The sequence below is a fragment of the Grampus griseus genome (assembly GCF_964374135.1).
Source record: "Grampus griseus genome assembly, chromosome: 10".
NCBI classification, from domain to species: domain Eukaryota; kingdom Metazoa; phylum Chordata; class Mammalia; order Artiodactyla; family Delphinidae; genus Grampus; species Grampus griseus.
This window is the reverse complement of record NC_139004.1, coordinates 37,469,877-37,493,801: the sequence shown is the minus strand read 5'-3', so window position 1 is coordinate 37,493,801 and position 23,925 is coordinate 37,469,877. Positions and strand designations below refer to the sequence as shown.

Here is a 23,925-nt window from a genome sequence, read left to right as displayed (position 1 = left end):
AGGTGCAGAACGAAGTAAACCGAAGAGATGTGGTGCCTGCCCCAGGCAGGACACCCTGTGTAAGGTTCTGACAAAACTGGCAAGAAAAGAATCTGCAGACCTGCTTGGCTCTGCTGAGTGCTGTGCAGCCAGGTGTCCTGGATAGCCAGGTATGGCCCTGTCAGAAAAGAACTCATTTAGCAAATAGTTTTACTGGGATATCCATCCCAGGCATCTTTTTCCATGAAGCCTCCATCATGAGGCCCACCAGTCAGGGAGGCCCAGAGAGCAGTTTGTGGCTTTGCCAAGATGCATTATAGTCCTTCTTCCTGGTGTCCTGGTGATGAAGCAGTTATATTTTTCCAAGGAACATCAACCTAGGGTTCTAGTTCAGAGGTCAGCAAACTGTAACCTGTTGCCTGTTTTTGTAGGGCCCACGAGCTAAGAACGTTTTTTACATTTTCAAACGATTGAAAATCAAGCGAAGAATGACATTTTGTAACACGTAAAAATTACACAAAATTCAGATTTCAGTGTCCAGAAATAAAGTTTTATGGGGATACAGCAGTGCTTGTTCATTTACCAATCGTCTATGGCTGCTTTCATGCTACAGTAGTAGAGTTGAGTAGTTGCAATGGAGACTGCAAAACCTAAAATACTTACTACAACGGCTCAGGTGAGGAGTGCTTTTAAAGAACAAGTTTGGCCTTTTAAAGAACAAGTTTGCCGTCTTTTAAAGAACAAGTTTGCCTTTTGGCCTTTTAAAGAACAAGTTTGCTGTCTCCTGATCTAGTCTTAAGAACTAAGGGGAGGGTAGGGAAGAGGAAGGGTGGAGGGGATGTTGCTGACTCATTCCTGGGCTGCCCCAGTCAAATGGAGGCCCCGGGCAGGCCTCCTGGGCACCATTCCATGCCCCCTTGGGCACTGTCTCCTCCCCTCCCCCACCCCCAGGCAGAAGCCTCCTGATGCCCTTTGAAGACCGTGGAGACCTGGAGCCCCTGGAGCTGGTGTGGGCCAAGTGCCGAGGTTATCCCTCCTACCCCGCCTTGGTGAGTCTGCCTGATCCTCCTCCCTCCTATGGGTGGTCTGGCCCCTGCCTTGCCTTGGGGGCTTATCTGATTGGATCAAGCCAGGAGAGTGTGATTGGGAGTCAGGGTACCTTTAGCTGCAGAAGGGAGGGAGGTTTTATCCCAGCCTGGGTGGGTCACACCAGCTAGACTCCCTGCTTAGGGCTCTTAAAATAGGTTAAAGTTTGCAGACAGAAGTTAGGGCTCTTAGTGATTTAATAGCATATATTTATTTGCTAAATAAAAAAAATTATCTATTATTCATAAAAGTAAAATGTGCTCATTGTAGAAAATTGTAAAAGCTGTTAATAATGCTTAGGTGTTTTACTAAATGTCTGTCATGCTAAGTTCTTGAAATGCTGCGGAAGGTATGGTTATTCTCATTTTATAGGGGAAAAAACTGAAGATCTATTTGCTACCATGGTCATCTAGCTATTAAGTGGCAGGGTTGGAATTTGAGCCCAGGGCTCAAAGTGTGTGATGTCAAAGCCTGTGTTCCGAGCCACTGAGTTCAAAATCACCCACAGTGCCATCTATTCAGAGATTACCTCTTGATGTATATCCTCAGCCCTTTTTTTTCTGTTTAATGCATAAATGTGCATAAATATGAGACCGTACTCTGTTTAACCTCCCCTTCACTTAACAGTACACCATGAGCATGCATGGCTTATGCCATTAAACATTCTTCATCAGCAACACTTTCATTACTGCATCATCTTCAGTCGTATGCGTGTACCTTATTTTAACCATTCCCTAGTTGGTCATTTAGATCATTTTGAATTTTTCACTATGATAAACAGCCAGCAGTAAGCATCATTGTAGCTTAACATTTGTGCACATCCATGGTTATTTCTTCACAGTGAAGAAGTCTTAGGAATGCCTTCTTGGGGCATCTATGTAAAATTCTGATGCAAATTGCCAAGTTGCCCCTTAGAACATTAGTTCTGGTTTATACTCCCACCAGCAGTAGCTAAAATTTCCATTTTTTCCATAGTGGCAGTAGCTAAAAATTCTAATTTTTACCACCCTGATTGTTATGTCTTAGGGCTCTTTCTATATTAGGGAGGTAATATCCATCTGGCCCTGAAAATACTGATTCTAACCTTTGGGGCATGTCACAATCATCTGGGGGAATTTTTTAAACAATGTAGATCCTGGGGCCCCATCTCAGATCAACTGTATTAGACTCTCTAAAGCCAGACCAAGGCATGAATATTTTTGTTTCTTTTTTTTATGACTATTTTTTTTAACACTCCCCAGATGATCTATAGTGGGTGTTGAGAACCGCCCTGCCAGCCTATGCGTGCACACAGAGCTCTGAGCCTCTCCCAGCTCATTTTTGTCTATGGCTCTTTTCATAGACAGCAGCCTCTTTAGGTGAAGAGTGCAGGAACTCTGATCCTTTTTGGACAGGTGAGGAAACTGTAGCTCCAAGAGGTTATATGACTTTCTGGAGTCATATTGGAACCCATGCTACCTGCCTCACCCCCTGCTTAGCAGTGGCAGGTGGGAGATCCACATTGTGATCCAGCGCTGAGGAGGTTGGACCTGGGGCTGCCTTCACAGGCTCCATGCCCAGCTGTCAGTGAGACCCCCAGCTTAGTTGTTGAAGAATTGATTAAGACTGTGCAGGTTTAGTTTTGTTTTTTTTAATCTCACAATACAAAGAAAGCCAGTCTAAAACTAGTCTCTTTTTTTTTTCTTTTTTTTTAAAATAAATTTATTTATTTATTTTTTGGCTGTGTTGGGTCTTCGTTGCTCTGCACGGTCTTTCTCTAGTTTCGGTGAGCAGGGGCTACTCTTCGTTGGGGTGTGCGAGCTTCTCATTGTCGTGGCTTCTCTTGTTGTGGAGCATGGGCTCTAGCTGCGTGGGCTTCAGTAGTTGTGGCATGTGGGCTCAGTAGTTGTGGCTTACAGGCTCTAGAGCGCAGGCTCAGTAGTTGTGGCGCACGGGCTTAGTTGCTCCACAGCATGTGGAGTCTTCCCGGACCAGGGATCGAACCCGTGTCCCCTGCATTGGCAGGCGGATTCTTAACCACTGCGCCACCAAGGAAGCCCCTCTTTTTTTCCTTTTTAATTATCTTCTTAATCATACATTTTCTTTTGTGATAAAGAAATTCAGCCACCACCTGAAAAAACCTACCACCTGAATACAACCTGTGTTTTCATTTTGGTTTATGCTCTCCCAGTCATTTTCCTCTGCATACTTAAATATGTACTTGCACATATAGTGACTATACGGTTTTTAAATTTCTGAGGCTCTTGTTCTTTAAAAAAATGTTTTTTGTTTTTATGTAAAAATTATGTATCTACATTGCAGAAGCTTTGGAAAAAGGGAAAATCAACACAAATCGCAGCATTATGACATCATCTATAAGCATTTTGTATTGTTGCTTCTATTTATCATTTATATATTATAGCCGTAACAATGGTGTGTGTACGCATTTGTTATGTAATGTGTTAAATGTTATTGCAGACTTTATTTCCATGTTTTACATCTGCATGACATTTGAGTGAATGGACCATTATTTATTATTTGGGGATACATTTGCCTCTGTCTTTTTTAAAAAGGGAGGCGAGCTCCCCTTAAGAGGCAGACTTGCCCATCTTGCTTCTGCCCTTGGGGGGACACTTTTCACAGTCTGCCCCACTTTCCAAGCCAGGCACTATCCCCACTGTTGATAATCGAGGAAGTTCAGGAGGGCTTGTCTGGTGGTTCTCATTAGGACCCTTAGCTTCAGTCCCAGGAGGGACAGACAGGCTGGGAGTTAGAGTTTTTACCAAATCACACAGCTGGGGGCAGGGTAGTGGTGGTTCTTCCTTAGAGTAAACTCTTAACTAGAGGACCTGCTTTTAGCTGCTTATCTTGAGAAGGATGTAGGGAAGCTGGCAAACACCCAGAAGTAAATAGAGCAATTTTTTATTATAAGAGACCCCCTGGGACAGGGTATAGGAATTAAGATTGCTCCATCTCTGGAGAAAGCTGCCTCCTCCGTAAGTTTCCAAGTCTCCCTGGCCTTGGTGCACAGAGATTATCAGCCAGCTGCTCTGGAAGCAGGGGCTGTGTAGGAGGCAGTGGGCAGCAGAGGCCCAAGCCTTGTCCAGGCGCCTGGTTTTAGTCCCAGCCAGCTACATCCTTCTGTGCTTGGCATTCTCCTCTGTCAGCTAGTACTTGTCAGCAGACTTCTCAGCATCAGCAAGAGGATGAAATAAGATGATGTGTGAATAATTAGGAGCTTTGGTAACTTTGTCAGTGCTCCACAGCGCTGGAGAATTATTATGTTGATGCCACCAGGCATTTTGCTGAGCCCTTGCCCTTGTGGAGCCTGCAGCCTCAAGGACTCATTCTTCCAGTGGCCCTTGTTTCCGACCACATCATTCTCCCCTCTTCAGCAACCCTCCACGCTCAGTCTTTTGCCTTCTCTCTGATTTTACCGTGGAGGTGCTAAAATTGTATCTGGTCTATGCACCAGGAAGGATTATAGTCAGACAGGAAGGTGGTGGGTAACCAGGAGATCTGTTTAGGTAGAACCAAAGGGATGGGCCCTCTGGCCGATTCAGGACCTTCTTCACAGCCATGGTGTCTAGGAAGCCCCTGAGATTTTGAAATGAATTGCACAGGTTCTAAAGGTAAATTGGCAGGGGAAAAAAATGGCCTCCATTCCTTTCCCCTAAGGGACATTGGGAGGAAGGCGTTTGTCTATCTGGCCTGGACGTCAGAGATGCTCCACTCACTTCTGAAAACCCCCCACCCTGGCTTCCCAGTACTCCTCTTTCAGCTCTGGGGCCTGACAGTTGATGGAGCAAGCTCCCTTGTCGGAAGGTCTGATTGGAAAGGGCCAAAGGATTAGGACAATACCTGGGGAAACAGGGTCAGAATTTCTGTTTGGGGTACTGAGGGTCATTGGAAGAGGTCAGCCCCTCCATCACTGCATTGTGGGCCGAGCCAATCCCCTGCATAGCTTTGGTGTACGGTGGTTCAGTGGGTAGTCCTACAGCAGGGTGCACTGGTCACCCCGTCCACCCCCCGCTGAATGCTGTCTCCTTTCCTGCTTCCAGATCATCGATCCCAAGATGCCCCGGGAGGGCCTTCTGCACAATGGCGTCCCCATCCCCGTCCCCCCACTGGATGTGCTGAAGCTGGGAGAGCAGAAACAGGCCGAGGCTGGAGAGAAGCTCTTCCTTGTCCTCTTCTTTGACAATAAACGCACCTGGTGAGTGGGTGCTGCTGCTGGGAGGGTGCACCAGGATGCAGGCCAAGGGGCCCAACCAGGTGGCTGTTCTAATGCTGACGTGCCGGAGAGGTACACAGAGGGGCTGTGGACTCGGCCACCCTTCCTCCACCCAGGTGAAGGTGAATGGTTACCTGCCAGCAGCCGGTCTGCATTTGCCATGTTAACAGTAACCTGGTGTTACTAATAACACTGATTAATGGTGTTAATAGTAACTGAGGGGTATTGCAGATTAGATTCCTTGTGAAACACTCTGAGATGGAGATTTGTATTCAGAGTCATTGGGAAGAGCTGTGAGGGTGAGGGGGCGCAGCACTGGGCAGAGGAAAAAGTTGAACTGCAGTGCACTTGCTGCAGAGGCCTCAGCTCATCCTGTTTGGAGCTCTGGAGCTGGGTGGCTCATTAGAGATGTCAGGGATTGGGGCTGTGCCTTTGTACCCCCATGTCAACCAGTCATTGAATGCTGGCTGCCCCTGGGGAGGGGGGTGACATTGATGGGGGTTGATTCCTGGAGCGGGACTCACTTGAGAGCCTGTAATCTGCCAACACTCCCAGCGGCTGCAGGGAAGCATGTCTCAGTCCTGGGCGGAGAATTCTGGGCAGTGCAGGATCCACCGCAAGGGGCTTGTCTGCTCATGGCTTACAAACACCAGCAGGAAGATTCTTTCACCTCTGCTTCTGTAGAGTGAGGAGGTAGGACTAGCTAATAGCTATCATTTATTGAGCATTTACTCCATTTCTTTATGCAAATTGCTTTACGTGTATGATTTCATTTGGTCCTCATTTAAATCTTCATTAATCCCCTCCCAATCCATTTTACAGATGAGGAAGCTGAGGCTCAGAAAGCCAAGAATCCATAGCCAGAACTGGGATACAAACCAAGATCTGGCTCCAAAGGCTGGGCTCTTAGCCACATGTTATATTCACTCAGGGACCTTTTAAAAAACACCAGGTGCAGGCCCCACCAGAGATCATTTCATCGATTCCTGACATCAGCTCCACTTCCTAGCTGTAGCTCCCTGACTCCGCAAGGCAGAGTGAGGCTCAGAGCCCTCCAGATGACTCAGCTAGTCTCCCTGGGGGCACATGGGCTTCCCTCTGGCAACCATCTAAGCTGAGTGAGTGTCCTGGGCCCAGCTGCAAAATAAGTCCCTTGGTAGCTTCCTGCCTGTGGCATCCCAGCCTGCCTCCCTCTGCCCTGTCCCCTCCCCCTGGCTTTGCTGGTCCTGGGCAAGTGGGTCCAGAAGAGCCTCCTTTGGGACCCACCATGGTCCAGCCTTCTTACTGTGCTTGTATTTTAGGCAGTGGCTTCCGAGGGACAAAGTCCTGCCCCTGGGTGTGGAAGACACTGTGGACAAGCTCAAGATGCTGGAAGGCCGCAAGACCAGCATCCGCAAGTCAGTGCAGGTGGCCTACGACCGTGCGATGATCCACCTGAGCCGAGTGCGGGGACCCCACTCCTTTGTCACCTCCAGCTACCTGTAAGGGCAGGGCCTGGCCTGCATCTGCCTGCCCTGCCTCCGTCCTGTGGGGCACAGAGAAGCCTCTTCCTGCCCCAGCCAGACGTACGGCTGGCAGCTTGCCCCTTCCATGGCAGGCCAGGGACTGGGCTGTATCCTCCCCAAGGACAAGGCCCCAGTTTGGACTAAACTGCATGGTTCCCCTGGTGGGCCTGCTGTGTGCCAAAAACTCCCACCTGAGCTCCCTCAGGGGCTTGTCCACTGAAGAACCAGTTAGAAATAGAAACAGCTGTGAGGCTTGGGCCCAGCCGAGGAGATAGACCTGGCCCCAGAAAGCAAGAGGTCTTGGGCTTTCTCAAGGGTGTGCCTGGCCCCTCCAACCCATTCCCAACTAACTACACCTCAGGGTGAGCGAGGCTCTGACACTGACCCCAGAGGTGCTGTGGATACACTAGGGTCCCACGGGGAATCTCACGGAGCTCACCCTCTCTCTCTATCACCTGTCCTCATACCTCTTCCCTGCCCCATCTTCTGCACCTCTGCCCAGTCTCTCTTTTTCCCTTGTTCCTTTCCCGACTTCCTCTTGTGCCAAACTGACAGAAACCATCACCAAACTGATCTTTTTCTTTTTATGGCTCATTCCCTTTGAGGCCAGCTGCTAGCCTACCACTTGGGTGACCCCTTCACCAGCACACCTCCCCACCCCCTTACATGTGCTACAGACAAACAGCTGAGGCCAGCCTGTGAGAACTTGCCCGCTTAGATTGAGGCAGGGTCCCTCCAGCCCTCTTCTGTCTTGCAGAGAGGTGGGCTCAGGCTGGACGGGCTCCTGTCAGCAGACCAGGCTGCTTGTGCCAGTGTCCATCTGTCCACGTGGATTCGAGGGTTGTTGGGTGAAGCTGTGCCCTTTGGCTGGGTCTGCCCTTTCACTCCTCCTAGCGTCTCCTCGTGGGCTTTTCCTTTTCTGCACCTGCAGCCTCTAGCCTCTCTCTCTACCACTAGGGATGGCGTGGGGCCTGCAGTCCAGCATCTTCCTGTCCTGCACTCTGCCCTGCCTAGCCTCTGCTGCTCTGAACTCCAGGGAACACAGTCTTTTATTTCAAACCCTCTGTCCCTTTCCCTCTTTTCCTTCAACCCCCTCTCCACCTTTACCTTCTCAAAACCAGAAGGGAAAAAAAACTGTGAAACGGGAATGCTGACTGACAAACCAACACAACTTTCAGAGGCTTCGATGTCTGTTCTCTGGATGTTTCTTTTCACCTCTTAAGCACCAAAGTTGCAGGGCCAGGTTGCAGGCCACTGATTGCCATGTTGATTTTTAACCTGACGTTCTTTTTAATTGTTTTAAATTTTTCATAGGGGAGTTTTGGACAAAACAAAGTCACTGGGGAGATCACTGCCATTTTTACACACTTTTTAAAAATACAACCAACCAACCGCCACGACTTCTTATACGTTTGGGACATGAGCCAGAGTTTAAAAGGGAACCAACAAAACTCTCTATAACATAAAGGATGGGGTTTTGGATTTTGTACAATAATAAAACTACAATACAGCCTATGGCTAGGGAAGGACATAGTGTATATAATTGTAAAATACTGTTCTAAATTATTCAGGCCTATAGTTTCCATTACTGGAGTCCTCCATTGTGTGGCTGAGTATTTTAAATGCACACAGTGTGGTTTATTTAAAGGAGCCAATGCGTCCCCCCTCCCCAGGTAGTCGGTCGGCTGTGGACTATGTGACCTTCGTCTCAACCTGTGTTGTAAGATCTCGGGGCTTTCTCTCTCTCTCTTTCTGTGTCTGTCTCTTCCCCCCAATACTTTCTCTTTCTTAGTCTCTTTCTCCCCTTTTTTTTTTTCAGTCTCTTTGAATCTTTCAGTCTCTCTCTGAGTCTCATTTTTAAAACTGCTCTTTTAGAACGGGAAACGGCTCAGATCCTGCTGTGGCATGGGGCCTATGTGTCTCAGTCGCGTCTGCTGTGAAGCACACGATGCTCTATTTATTGTAGAAAGTGACTTTATTTGCTTTCTAGAATTGTTTATAACAGATGGTATAAGAGAGGTAATAAACAGAGAAAAATCTATGCTTGTAAAGAATACAAAAGTTAATTTTACCTACTGTAATATGACTGTCTTAAACTTATTTTCTCTCTGAGAAATAAATGTTCTAATGGGCAGCAGTTGCTGTGTGTGTTTGATGTCGTCAGTGAGGCCTGCCCTTCTCCTCCTAATCTCTGCAGCCCTCCCCCTCTTCAAGACACCAGGGCCTATTAAGAATGGGGTTGTCTAGCTGTTGCACACTCCCAGCTGGACAGGGCTCTGTCTCTCTGTCTGTCTGCCTGCCCGTCTGTCTCTTGGACCCCTGGGAGGGGTGCAAGAATGATTTCTGACGTTTTCCTCCCCAACAGCACTGCCTTTTGGGAGTTGTGGAAGGTCCAGCCTACTTCCCATGCCTTGGCTGCTCTGTAGCGCCATTCCTTTAGGAGCATCTGCTCCTTGTTCAGTGGGAGAAGTGGCCCGTTGGACATCTCGGGCACCTGTTCACCAAGCTTGCAGAATTGGAGTGTCTAGGCTGCTCCCACCTCCTTTGACATTATTGCCGTCCCCATTCTATAGAGAGGGAGGGAGCCAGGACACACAGAGAGTCAGAACATGAGCCTGACTCCTTTTAGAGCTGGAAGCGAGCCTTTAACTTACCTGGTCTTCATTTTGCAGTTGTGGAAACAGACCAGCAAGATTAAAAAACTTGGCCAAGGTCAGCCAGCCAAGACATGGTGGCAGAATTGTGGGACGGCGATCTGGCCAAGGCTTTCTTTGTGGGCTCCATAGCATTTCAAGGCTATGCTGGCCTGTTCTGTACCTCCCTCCCCTCTCTGTGGCTCTGGCTCCAACATTTCTGGAAAGGGATATCTTGAGCAGAAGCAGGAGTATTCCCTGAGACAAACTGTTTGTTGGGCCTAGGATAGCTTTTCCTTGACCCATTCTCTCTGGTTCTGCCTGGCTCCTGTGCTTGGCTGGGAGTTTTGTATTTCAGTGTGTGGCTGGAGGACACAGGAGTCTCCTGATCACCTCCTCCACAGGGCCTTTGAAATTCTTATTGAAGTCACTGAAGTGTAAAGGCTGTCAATCTGGTATAACATTAAACAAGTATCTCTAATGTACTGATAGTCCTTATATTATGTGTTAGAGTGCAAAGCGACACACTCCTAATCCCACGAAGCTAACAACCTGATTTATAAGACACATTGCAGACAACTCTGAAAAAGCTTCCAGAAGAATGAAGCAGTTAATTCAAGTGGGGTTAAAAATACCTATATATGAATTTATATTTTGAATTACAAAAGCATTTAGAGCGAAATTACAAGCTCGCCCTATAGAACATTTTGCAAATAAAGGAAAAATGACCAGATGAGTAGGATTTTAGTAGAGAAGGATAAAAAGAAGTCATTGTAAATAGATGAAGCAGCTTAAACAAAGGGCAGCCTCTGGGAGGTATGGTGTGTATTCCAACTCCAGTGACCAACTGCCATCCCCTTTGACTGGAAACAATTTAGGGAGTGAGGCAGTGTGTTGGGATTAACAGCCCTGTCACTCACTTGCTGTGTGACCTCAAGCATGGTACTGGACCTCTCTGAGCCTCTCTCAGACTGATTTAATAGAGGACCCCAAAGCCAGGGTGAGGCATTAGTACATGGTAGGTGGCAGCATCTATTGAAGGATTTGAATAGGGAAGAAACATGATTGCAGCTTGGCAACTAATTAGACATCAGAGTCAAAAAGGAGTGTTATGGCAGGGTCACTGTGTGGCTGGAGGGACCAGCAGTGGGTTTGCGGGTGAGGAGGGAGGAAGAGTTTAGTTCCTGATGAGTTTATGTTGCCTACAGGACATCTGAGAAAACCCCCCAGCAAGCAGAGGGAACTGGACCTGGAGTTCCAGAGGAAGGTAGGAGCAGATGACAGAAATGTGGAGCCACTGAAGCCCATCAGTGTAGTTAGGAGAATGGCCAAGGGGAGAGAGGGGCAAGGGCAGTGCTGAGGAAAGCCCCTTATGTTTAGAGGATGGGGCTGGGGGACAGAGGATGGAGACAGCACCTTCAGAGGTATCTGGTCCCCAGGGAGGGCCTGACACAATGTCAAACCCTAAGGATCATCTAGCCACCAACCCACCCCCCCACCAACTCATTTCACACAGAGTGGCAGGTCAGGTGTGCTCAGCATCACAGAGCAGGAAGAGGCAGTGCTGGATCAGAATCCAGAACCCAGCACTTTCTACTCTCTCCATACGCACATTTTCAGAGCCCTAGAAGTGAGTAGACGTTTCCTTAATTAATTTTATCACTGCTGTTATTAAAATTCATGGCCTCAATTCTGAAATATGATACTGGAGCATGTAGAGGCACTCTGACCAGGAAAAGAAAATCTCACTTTCCTAGCAAGTTAAAAAATATCATTAAAAGCATTTGCCAGGGGCTTCCCTGGTGGCGCAGTGGTTGAGAGTCCGCCTGCCGATGCAGGGGACACGGGTTTGTGCCCCGGTCCGGGGGGATCCCACATGCCGCAGAGCAGCTGGGCCCGGGAGCCATGGCCGCTGAGCCTGGGCGTCCGGAGCCTGTGCTCTGCAACGGGAGAGGCCGCAACAGTGAGAGGCCCGCATACCACAAAAAAAAAGCATTTGCCAAAACCCTGGTCAGCTTGACCACTTTCATTAATGTAATAGTTGCTATTAACACTTGAGTGTGAATTTGCTTTTCAGATAGACTCTTCTGACCTGGCCAGGCTGTGAGCTTTGAGAGAAGAGGGGGTGAATGGTAGGACTGCTAGGCTCTGGGACAGGTGCTGAAGGGAGATTGAGTATGGGAGCCTTGTCTGCCCCTGGCTCTGCAGGCTCTCCACGGTATCTGTAGGGCAAGGAGTGTGAACATCTGGTCCTGCCAACTGCAGACAGTTTGGCCTTTACCAGGAAGAAAGGAGGGAGGTCTTTGAAGGAGGAAAATAGTTTCTTCAAAAGATGGGGAAGAAGTTTCTGCCTGACTGTGTGGTGGAGAAGAGGGGCCAGGGAGGTGTGTGTCTGAGCCAGAGCTGGAGGGGAACTCTGACTTGACCTTGGCACTTGGGGGTTCCCTTCTGCTTGTCCTTTCCCTTAAAGGGTGGAAAGAAAAAGATAAAGATGTATTTACTTATATTTTGCATGCTATATTATATATATTGCAATATAATTACATATATGTTAGTATTCTCTACAATTTTAATATTCTTAAGAGGGCTAGGACTCACAGGCTACATGGAGTAGAAAAAGCTAATTGTCCCCAAACTTCAGAAGGGTTGTTGTGTTGTTATTTCAAAGAACACTGTGTGTCCTTTGCTTGGCACCTGTAAGGCTGGTTGGAAGTGGAGGGTTTCAGTCTAACTCCCCTCATTTCTGAAGCAGTGTCTGAGTTCCTTCCGCTTTCTTTCTACTTTGTATTGGCCTCTTTTGGGGCCATAAAGATAGTTGGGGGGATGAAATGTTGATGGTTCCTGGTGGGCAAGAGTGCAGGATGCATAGGGGTCCAGAGGAGGGCCTCCCCACCCACCCCAGCTTCACAGTCCAGAAGACTGCCGAAGGATTTTATCTGAGCTGGTCACAAAAGAATATAAAATTTGTTATTTGCTATCTAATTTGGGAAAAGAAAATTTTTTATGTGCAAAGGAGAAAGTAAGACTATTTTAACCACTTAGAAATAACCATTTCCACTATTTTAATGTAATTCCTTACTGTCTCATTTTTTCTAGGTAGAGCATGCATGTATTTTAGTTTCTTGTACTGGGTTGTTGGGAAATCAGCTGATAGCTGTCTGCAGTCACTGCAGAAGTTCTCAGCATGACTGGAACACAAGGCCCAACAGCTCTTCTGCCCAAGTTTAACTTTTCCTCACTTGCTAAGTATCATGAACTGGCCTGTGCCAACCATTGCCTGTTATTGTTTGCTTGTTCCCGTCATTTTGCTAAGATATTGGTAGACTAACAGTTGAAATTGAATAAGAGCTATAGTTCTCCATCCTAAGAACTTTTGCTCTTGGGGGTATATTTCCATGGAAATAAGTCTTGGACCAAATTCCACCCCATGTTCAAACACCTGTGAGCGAGATGGCCCCCAAGAGGCCATATACATTCTTCTTCAGCTTGAGAAGTTCTTGCTCTCTGCCCTCTGGTACAGCACCAGCACCTGGCATGAAAGGTCATTCCAAGGTGGACACAACACTCTTTTGAGTGCAAAACCAGCTGCTGAGTAGGCCCGTCAGGGGGCCAGAGCAACAGAGCTTTAGACCAAGAAACAAATTTTGTTGTTTTTGATATAACTTTATATACAGTAATTAAGATACACAACCTTGAATCTCTGTGAAATTTTACATTTGTAACCATCCATGAAACCACCACCCAGATCAAAATACAGAACATAGGGCTTCCCTGGTGGCGCAGTGGTTGAGAGTCCGCCTGCCAATGCAGGGGACACGGGTTCATGCCCTGGTCCAGGAAGATCCCACATGCCGCGGAGTGGCTAGGCCCGTGAGCTGTGGCTGCTGAGCCTGCGCGTCCGGAGCCTGTGCTCTGCAACGGGAGAGGCCACAACAGTGAGAGGCCCAAGTACCGCAAAAAAAAAAAAAAAAAAAAAAAAAAATACAGAACATTTCCAGTGCCCCAGAAAGTTCCTCATGTTCCATGCTAGTCAATATCTACTCCCCCCATCCCCCAAGGGTAACTACTATCCAGGATTCTATGACCATAGATCCATGTTGCTTGTTCTTGAACTTCACATGAATGGAATCAGACAGTGTGTGTACGTTTTTGTCTGGCTTCTCTCATTCAATATCATGTCTCTGGGCTCCATTCCTGTTATGCACATAGCTGTAGCTTGTTTTGAGTAGTATTCTATTGTACAAATATACCATAGTGTGTTTATTGTCCTGCTGGTGGACATTAGGTTGTTTCCATGTTGAGCTGCCATAGTAACACTGCTATGAACATTCTTGTACATGTCATTTGGTGGACACAATGCTCATTTCTCTTCAGAAAATCCCCAGGAGTGGAATTGCTAGGCCACTGGTTGGGTGTGTGTTTAGCTTTAGTAGTTCTACCAAACAGTTTTCCATTGGTTGGATGATTTACACTCTTGTAGCCGTGTACGGCAGTCCAGGTGTTCCACATCCTTGCCAGCACTTAGTATTGTCAGCCCATGACGTTTGCTCTAGACCTGCTTGTTGAACAACTTCCGCTAAGAGCCATCATACAGCAAGGCTTCTTTCTTCCTGTACAACACTACCTTGCTCCCAAGGAAGAGTTATGAACTGCCAAGGTGTTTTCAACTAGGGAACCCCCCATTGAGGGGATGGGTGAGGTGGGAGAACTGATCCTGTCCTGTGTGGCTCAGCCTTCTCTTAGCACCTACCTCTGTACTATGGTGCCACCCAGATCCTGCTTTTGGTTCTTTGGGGAATAAGGAACTTCTTAGTTCAGAGTAACACAATCCTCCCTGGCCCCCTCTTCCTCACCCCTGGCCATTGGACTCTGGGGGACTGAGCCCAGCTTCAGGGGCTTCCTTTCTCATACAGACCCACACTGCCAATACTTCACTCCTCTGGCATCCTGGGTACAAGCAGGGCAGAAGGCACCCCCTGCACATTGTGTCCAAATCCTTCCTCGCCCACTGGCTGGTATCTGAAATTCCATTAGCACTTCATGCCTTTACCTCTCAAGGCCATGATCCTTGGGGACATGCCTGTGGCCCTGGTTTCCTTTGAATTATTGTTATCCCAGCGTGATAAAGAATGTGCAAGCAGGTCTTGATGAGGCAGTAGAGCAAAGGACACCGGGTCCTTGAGGGGAGGATTAAAGAGGGGATGAAAAGGGCCTATTTGCTTTTGGCTGACCTTGGTGACACAGACACACATTTCAGAGCCATCAAGGATGACGGCTCACTAAATCGACTTCAGAGGAATTGTTCAGATCACAGGTGGGCGAAGGTCTGAGATAAGACCATAGGGTCAGGGGAAGAGACCCAGAGAGGGAGTCTTGTTTGGGAACAAAGCTCTGGAAACAAAAGATTTCAGAGCCCGAATTGATGTGGGCAATTGTGTGAAGCCAGCCCTGTCCTTAGGTGCAAGAACGTGTTGGGGTCTGGGCCAAGCTGTGGGATGAGCACACAGGCTTCCCTGGGCTGTCCAGTGGGGCTTCTGGGTCCGCTTATGATTTTGGACACATTCCCAATGTTTTGGAAGGTTTTGGCAGCCAGAGCCCCGCCATTCCCCCTCCTCCTGCCCCTGTCCCTCCCTCCTCCCTTCCTCACACCCTCCCTTCCCTTTCTCCCTCCCCTCTGTGTCTCCCTCTCTCAGTTTCTCTTCAAATTTTATTATTCTTTATTATTTTTAACTCCAATTGATTTAAGTGATTTAGAAAATTTAAATATTCAGGAAAGTCTCCCTCCTTGTCCCCAGCCTCCTAGTTCCCCTCCCAGAGGCAACCGATTTTTCCAGTTCCATATGTAACTTTCCAGAGGTAGTTTAATATCAGCGTATGTGTACACGTGCGCACATGTGTGTCTATGGGTGTATGTGTCCCTTTTTCTATACAAATGGTAGCACACTGTTCACATTGGTCTAGCCCTCATTTTTTTTTTTTTTTTTTTTTGCGGTACGCGGGTCCCTCACTGTTGTGGCCTCTCCCATTGCGGAGCATAGGCTCCAGACGCGCAGGCTGAGCGGCCATGGCTCATGGGCCCAGCCGCTCCGCGGCATGTGGGATCTTCCCAGACCGGGGCACGAACCCGTGTTCCCTGCATCGGCAGGCGGACTCTCAACCGCTGCACCACCAGGGAAGCCCTAGCCCTCATTTTTTTAAATTGTTTTTATTAAATATTGATTAGTTATAAAAATAGTAGTTATACAATATATACCTATTAAAAAAAAAAACCATGATACAATAAGCCACCTGGTCCCTACCACCTCTCCTAGACAAAGAAACAGGGCCTTTAAAATCCTCTTTGTGGCCCTTCCCAGCCTCACCTTTTCTTCCCCTAAATACTGTCCTAAATGTGATGCTTATCATGCCCTTTTTTCCTTTATAGTCCTGCCATATGTTCATGTCACCATACAATATGTATGGGGTAGTGTCTCACCTTTTTGGATTTTGAAGAGAAGGAAGTGTACTGCCTGCAGTCTTCTACAGCTTGCTTGTATCCCAGCCACGATTAGATTAAGGGTCTTGAGGTTCAGTTGAGTGATGCCAATCATTTTCACTCTGGTATGGAATTCCATCGTATGAAGACACCACAATTAAGTTTTCATTGCACTATTTGAGGACATTTGGGTTGCTTCCAATTTTTTGCTGCTAGGATCAGTGCTTGTGTGAATGTTCTTAATTGTTTCTCCTGGTATGTATGTATGTTTGGGGAGTTGGTTGGGGTAAGGATTTCCGTGGGGCATTTGCAGGGGCCTAGGGAACACACATTATTGTCAACTTCAGTTGATAAGGGCAAACTGTTTCCCAGAGTGGTTGTGTCAGTTCACATACTTGCCAGCTCTTTGAGAGTTCCCTTTGCTTCACTCCCTCGCCGATGCTTGGAATTATCAGTTTTTAAAATGTTACAGGCTGATACATGTGGGATCATAACTCATTGTGGTTTAAATTTTTTATTTCCCTGATTATGCACTTCGAATTTTTTTACTTAAAATATATTTTGGCAATTGTCCTATATCAGAGCGGTAAGGACTTCCTCCTCCTTTCTTGGACTGGAGAGTGTTCCATCATATGGAAATCTGACTATTTAACCAGTTCCTTATTGATAGACATTGAGTTGGCTCCATTGTTTTACAGTCAATTCTGCAATGAATAGCTTTGTATAGAGATGGTAAAGTGTGTCTGTACCTGAGGGAGTCTATATGTAGGTTTCTTACATAGGGACCTTCTGAGACATTTAGATGAAAATGGAAGATGGTTTTTGCTCCCCTCTGGCCCACCACCTGTCCACTTCCGGCAAATTCCCTTAATTCCCCAAGTTCCCAAGATGGGAACTGTATCTGTCCTGTCTTGTTTCACCACCACACCTTTTCTCTCAGATGGTAATGCTCATCTTCCCCCCTTCCCTCTGAACCAACCCAGAACCAACTTGTTCACCCCTACTCTCCACCCCCCCCACCACACACACACAGATTCCTTAGAGACCGTCCTACCCCGGCATCTCCTTCTTAGGACCATCCCCATCTTAAGAATTAATATTTCCTAAGGGGGTGGACTTTGCCTGGCCCTGAAGGAGAGGATAAGAAAACTGACCGCAGCCCTTACAGAATGAATAGTCTCAAAGGGGGCGGAGCAACAGATATATAAAACAACCAGGAAGTCAGTTGTAGGACAAATCCCAGCCCAGCATCTATTGGCTGTGCTGCCCTGGCAAACCTGGGCCTCATTTTCTTTATAGAAAGAGGACAGTAACCCTTCTCTGGGGCTTGGGGCCCAGTGGGGCCTGTGTTCACACACTTGCAGGTCATAGCTTTCCTTGTTATCAAGGACACTTCTAATTCAAGGAGCCCATGAAAATGACTATGGTAGGCACAAGTTCAGGGTCTGAGAGCATCCGGAGGAAGGGGAAGGAAGCCCAAATTGACATGTCGGTTCACAAAGAACTTTTCCTTATTCTGCTATAGAGCCCACATATTCTCTCTTTGGTGGGTGTTTTAGGGGGCTCTGAACTTATGCAGCTATAAAGCATGCTACAGTGAACAGCCTTGACCTCAGGTCATCTGGCATGAGCAGGTACATGTGCTGGATGAGGCTCTAGAAGGGGAGCTGCTGAGTGCACCGGGCACCATTCAGTACATCCTCCCTGAATCTGCTCATAAGACTCAACCATAAAGATACTTCTTCCTTCCGTAATCAGACTCCCTTAGCACTTTCACCCACAGACTCTGGCTGTCTGGGTACATGTCCTGTCTTCTGGGCACTTGTTTAGGGAGAGAGCAGGCCTAATTTCATTCTCCTGTGCTCAGCACACAGTAGGTGGGCACTCAACACAGGTGAACTGAGTTACCATTAACCTTCATGGAACATTTTCTCATTTGGTCCTCAAAACGACCTTGTGTGTGGGCCTGGCAGAATGATCATCCCCATTTTACAGGTGGGTAAGCTGAGGGTCAGAGACACGCAGTCTTGCCCTTGGCCATACTTGATCTTGGCCTCAGGCTGAGGAGGAACGGAAACCCAGGGCTTCTGACTCCCAGCACAGATTCACTACCCCTGGGCCACACTGCCTCCCAGGGGCTGTTGAAATGCAATTAGCTGAGGTAGGACCCTTGTCTCAGCCTTACTCTCTGGCTGTTTTTCCCTACACAGAACTAATGGCCAGGGCCTTCAAAGCCTTATTTTCTTGTTTATTTGCCAACAAAGATTAGAAAGATCAGAATATCTAACCAACATTTTTTGAGTCCTCACACACTCCAGGCAACCTCTCAGCTCATTTACTTTTCAGAAGCTGAGACATTATTATCCCCCTCATACAGATGAGGTTAAATGAGTGGTAAGTAGCAGAGCCGGGATTTAAACCCAAGCGGAGTCCACTTTCTTAACTTTTCTATACCACTGGCTCTCAGTCAATGGCTTTTAGTATATGACACTAATGAATTACCATTCTATTCTTTCAAGCCTCTGTTGAAATGGTGGCTCTCTGCTTGGTATTTTAGGGATGACAGGAAGGTCCTTGGGGGAATTCCCTGGTGGTCCAGTGGTTAGGACTTCACGCTTTCATTGCCGAGGGCATGGGTTCGATCCCTGGTTGGGGAACTAAGATCCCACAAGCTGTGCGGCATGACCCCCCCAAAAAAATTTTAAAAAAATAAATAACGTGCTCATTTTACAAAATAAAATAAAATAACAAACAAAAAAGGAAGGTCCTTCACCCATAAAAATCTAAATACCTTCCCACCAGTTTAGAGCTGCTTATGATTGCACAAGTAGAGCTATATCCCTTAGGCTGACAGCTTTGATCCTTCATGAAATGAGATACTCCCAGGTCTTTTGTCAACTTTTTAATGCTCAGTCCTGCTTTTCATGCCATGAACAGCTTTCTCCTTCTCTATAGTTCTTACAATAAAACAAAAGAGGTTTTACTCAAATGTAACATTAAATCACACTATTAAATATGACTTTACAAACTCCTCCTCTCACCACTGCCACTATTTACGAATTATCTGAAGGTCCTATCTCCTGTTACAGAAACTGGATTTGGATCCGCTTGCCTGACACACAGCAAAGCCAATCTACTGACCCCAGGTTGTGGTGAAGAAAAGTACAGTGTTTATTGAAGGCATTGAGCAAGGAGAGCGGGCAGCTCATGCTCAAAAGACCCAAACTCCCCAGTGGCTTTCAGGGAAGGGTTTTAAAAGGCAGTATTAGTGCTGTGGGTTGCATTCTTCTGGCTGGTTGGTAGTGAGGTAACCGGGTGAGGTTTTGGGAATCAACATCATCAACCTTCTGGTCCCAACCGGCCGGGGGGTCTATGTGCTTGTGGACAGCAGTTTTCCTGGTTGGAAGCAGGAGAAGTCTGGTTTGTGTAAAAACAGTTTAGGAATGTGTGTCAGACCTCGTTATCTATATCTTTCAGGGAACTGGGAATTCAGTGACTCTGCTATGTAACTGATTTATAGTCTAAATTGTTATGTTTCCTCGCCCAACAGCTATTCTTTGTTTCTGTGTGTTCGAATTTCCTAATATTTAACTCTTGAGCCAGACTTTTGAAACTGAGGGGGGGCCTGAAGCAAAGCCTCTTACCTCAAGAGATGGGGAACATGGGAGGGGTGGCTTGTACACCCGAGAGGTCCTAAAGTGTCCCACACAGTTTCACTCCCACCTCACTGTCCTCTGTCCCACTCATCCTGCCACTACGCTCAGTGCTTTCACCATCCATTTGCCCAATCCACCGATGCTTTGGCCTCCCTGCTCCATGGCCTCCTCTCCCCCAGTGATCTTATCTTCCCTGGCTCACTACTCAGCCCCACACTCAAGCCCTAGGCCCTCTGAAGATCCCATGTTCAAAGCTCTTTCTAGCTCTTCTCTTCAAGCCTTTACTCCCATGGGCCCCATAGTCCACTGATCTCACTACCTTTCACTGTCCCCTTCAAATCCCTTCTCCCCTCCTTTCCCTGCCTCAACTCCATCGTTAGTGATTACAACTCTTCTCTTGTCTACAGCCTCCCCTCCCGTACCTCAAGCTTTCTAGATTGTACTCACTTGGCAAAACTCCAGCCCAGTTAAATCCAGCTCTCGGCCGGCTCCACCTGCTCCACTGTATATTTTACTTGTTTACTTTGCTTGCCTCTGTCTGCCCCTATAGTACGTCAGCCCCAGGAGGGCAGGGCCGTGCCTCAGTCCACTGCTCTGTGTCTCAGTCCATACACAGAGCAGTGGACTGAGGCACGGTCCCTGCCCTCGTGAGGCTGACAAGGTAAATGTGCATGTTTGCTGAGTGCATTTCTTTCAGATGGTGGAAAAGGATCTGAGAACTTGTTTATGGTGGTATCTGGGGGCAAAGTGGAGGATGGAAGTCACATTGTGTCCAAGGAGGAACAGAGGAGGGAGTGAAGGGTGAGGAGGACAAGCAGGGGACTCCTCAAGTTTGCCCAAGGAAAATGTTGCTGTTCCTTCCTAACTGACTCTTCTTGTTCTGGGAGAAGATCTTGAAAGAGTTCTTCATTCTCGAGCCCAAATTACAGAATTCTAAACCTTTACCAAATTGTTGTTTCCTGCTAGTCTTGGTCACTTAAGGCTTCCAAGAAGACATTTGAATAGCCGTGATTAGCAGAGAATTGAAGCCCAGAGAATAGAAGGACACATGGGCACTGGTGGCAGAGCCAGGACTTGAACCCAGTATCCTGCCTGCAGTCCTGAGTTCTCTCCAACTGTCTGCTGTGCTGCCCTGCTGTGCTGTCATTTGCCCAATTGTCCTTATCCTTAAAAGAAGGACAGAAAATGTTTTGTCTAACCCACACTGAACACTCTTGAAAAACACTGTGGAAGAGATTTGTTACCAGTTCGGGTCCTTGGACTCTTTAATCCATAGAAATTGATAAGAAGCCAGACGAGGAATTCAGGCAAGGCTTTATTGGGAGCAAAAACAAATAATGGGTTCCCTTGCTCGCTCTCCCAGGAGGGTGGGCTGGTCCCTTACATGGGGTGATGGTAGGGGCGGATTGGTAGGTCGGGCCAGAGGGGTAGCTTAGGTGGTCTGCCCACCCCCTCGGTGGGGCTGTGTGCAGGAGTCATGCACAGGGCTCACCCTGTTTTTCTCCTAGCACCTCAGAAATAGCAGTAGGTTTATGGCCTTTTTATGTCTTATTCTTCATAATTGCCCCAACTGTGCATGTATATAGTTATTTTTAGTCCCTTATCGTTTCTTTGTACTGTGTCGCTCTGGTAGGAGGTTCTAGGTCCCAGCCTATCTTAGATTGAAGGATCCAACAAGGCTCCGGCAAACCTGTACGACATGCTTACAGAGTGACACACATTCCCTCATCTAATCCCCACGGCAGCCCCCTGAGGTTGGTACTGTTATTACCTCCATTGTGTGGAGAAGGAAACGGAGACACAAGGAGGTTACACAACTACACACACAGGAAGTGACGGACCCTCTGTGTGATTCAAGAGCCTATGCTTATAACCTTGATGCTCTAGGGTCGTAAATGCAACACAAAAATGACTTTTCAATTTAAGCAAATATTTTCCCCCGAAAGGTTTGAGTCCTGTCAACAAAAGGGACTCTGACCCTCTGAAACAGAAAGCAGTGTGGGAAGGCAGGCACTCCTTGTTAAATTGTGTGCTAGAGATATTTCAGCCCCAAGTCTGAAGGGGAAGCGCCGGAGGACAGGGGAAGGGGAAATGACACTTGGTTTGTCCCATTTTGTGCCAGCTGCTGTCTGTACATTAGCTCCACGCAAGTCTCACAGTGGGCCTAGGTCATGTGTTCCCGCAGCTAGTTGGTGGTAGAAGTGGGATTCAAAACGTACACATTTTACTCTATCAAGAGGCTTCCCAAGGCAGTGTTACATAGGACGTGTTTAAACACCACAAATAAGGCATTTCTGGGTCATGAGCTTGGAATTCAAAGTAATCTTGGTTAAGCCCCAGCTGAGGCTCTGATCATTGCATTCTTTCCTTCCTCTTTATCACTTGAGAACTGAAAAATTTTGTACAGACTAGACTTTCCACTGAGATGGGTAGAAGAGTTTGAACCAACTAATCGCTAAGTTTCGACTCCAAAAAAGGAAACAACTTGTTCTAATTTGCCAAAACTTAGGTCAAATACATTTTTTTTAAAAACTGAATTGTCCACAGGATCCCATTTGGCATTTTTGTCTTTTTAAAGATCAGTGAACTAACGTGAGGTTTCTAAAGAGAGCCAGCCCAGAGTGATAGAACCGTGGCCTGGGGGTCAGGACTCCTGGGTCCTGGGCCTGGCTCTGGCTTGGGCTTGCTGTGTGACCTTGAGCAGGTTACCTCCCATCCTGGGCTTCAGCACTATGAAATAAAGGGCTTGTGTCTGATGAGCTCTCTGTTCACCTCTAGACCTCAGGTTCTAGGATGGGATCATGGGCTCTGGACTTAAGACACTGGAATTCAAACCCCTGTGTCATCATTTACTAGTTGGTAAGTGAGCATGTTGAACAAGCTGCTTAACTACTCTGGGATTCAGGTTCTTCACATGTAAAATAGATGGATAATACCGCTGTCACGGGGTTGCAAAGACTGAATGAGAAAATTCCATAGTTCCCAGCACAAACAGAAGATGCATTCAATACTGGTTAGACACAGCAGTGATGAGGGTCCTTTATATGTTATTAAAAATCAATAAAGAACCAGATCATAAAAATCTAAGCTTCCACCAATAAGTACTTATTGAGCACATATTCTTCATTTGTGGTGAAACTTTCGGTTGGCTGCCCAAACCATCCCCAGCCCCTTCTTGGCCATCTCCAAGCACAGAGACTGGAAATCCCGATATTCTCTTTCCCAGCCTTGCTCGAAGCTTGAGGTGGCCATGTGATCCATGTTTTGGCCATGAGACATAAGCTACTGGGTGTCTTCTAGGAAAGTTTCTGTTCCCTGCTATAAGGGACAGTTACCAGTGAACAGCCCTCTGCTGCTGCCCCTTCTGTTTTTTTCCTGCCTTAAAAATATATTATGTGGAGCAGTGGCAGCAGTCTTATGATCATGAAGCACAATCACAGGGAGGAAAAGCCAACAAGCCAAGTGTATCAAAGTGTAAGGCTGGAAAGAGTCTGGGTCCTGGATGACATTGTTGAACAGAGAAATCAGCCCCAGCAGCTGCTGGCTGTTAGAGTTCTCACTAAATGTTAAAATACAAACCCTGTTTGTTTAAGCCACTGTCATCTGGGCTTCCTGTTCCGTAGCTGAGCCCATCCTATCTCATACATCATTCAACGAACATTAAGTTTCTACTAGTTCTAGGCACAATTCTAGGTATGAGGTTTACAAGAAGGGATAAGACATCTTTGAGGTTTTACAGCCTATTCAGGAAGACAGCCAATCTTTTTTTTTTAATGCAATGAAAATGTAAGTGGTGGTACAATTGAAGTCTCAAATGTTAGCCTGAGCACATAAAGGAAGGGGTAGACTATTGCTTCTAGACTGTAAACGCTTTCAGAACAGATACTTTGTTTTTCTTACCAATACATATCTAGCACGTCTCTTTGCATATAGCCAACACTCAATAAATATTTGTTGGATTTGGTAACTGTTCGTGCGGCTTACCCTGCATGAAGGATGATCTCACTTCTGTGCCCTTTTGAAGTTAAGTGTGGCCACAGGACTTGCTTTAGCCAATGAAATGAAAGCAGAATCGAAAAGGGAACCTTCATGCACTGTTGGTGGGAATGTAAATGAATACAACCACTAAGGAAAAGAATATGGAGATTCCTCAAAAAATTAAAAATATAACTACCATATGAACCAGCAATTCTACTTCTGAGTGTTTATCCAAAGAAAACAAACCCACTAATTTAGAAAGATGCATGCACCCCTGTGTTCACTGCAGCATAATTTACAACAGCCAAGATATGGAAGCAACCTAAGTGTCCATCAATAGATGAATGGATAAAAAAGAATGAAATCTTGCCATTTGTGATAACATAGATGGACCTAGAGG

General features: G+C 46.9%; 1 protein-coding gene across 1 annotated transcript in view; it reads left to right on the top strand.

Moving 5' to 3' along the window:
• Positions 1-8,914, top strand: part of BRPF3 (bromodomain and PHD finger containing 3) — a 31,425-nt gene extending 22,511 nt beyond the window's left edge. The window contains exons 10-12 of the mRNA XM_082663266.1: positions 931-1,028; positions 5,106-5,260; positions 6,580-8,914. Of these exons, the coding sequence (XP_082519392.1) occupies positions 931-1,028; positions 5,106-5,260; positions 6,580-6,763 (437 nt within the window). The 3' untranslated portion in view covers positions 6,764-8,914. The remainder of the gene's footprint in view (positions 1-930; positions 1,029-5,105; positions 5,261-6,579) is intronic.
• Positions 8,915-23,925: the final 15,011 nt, after the last annotated feature.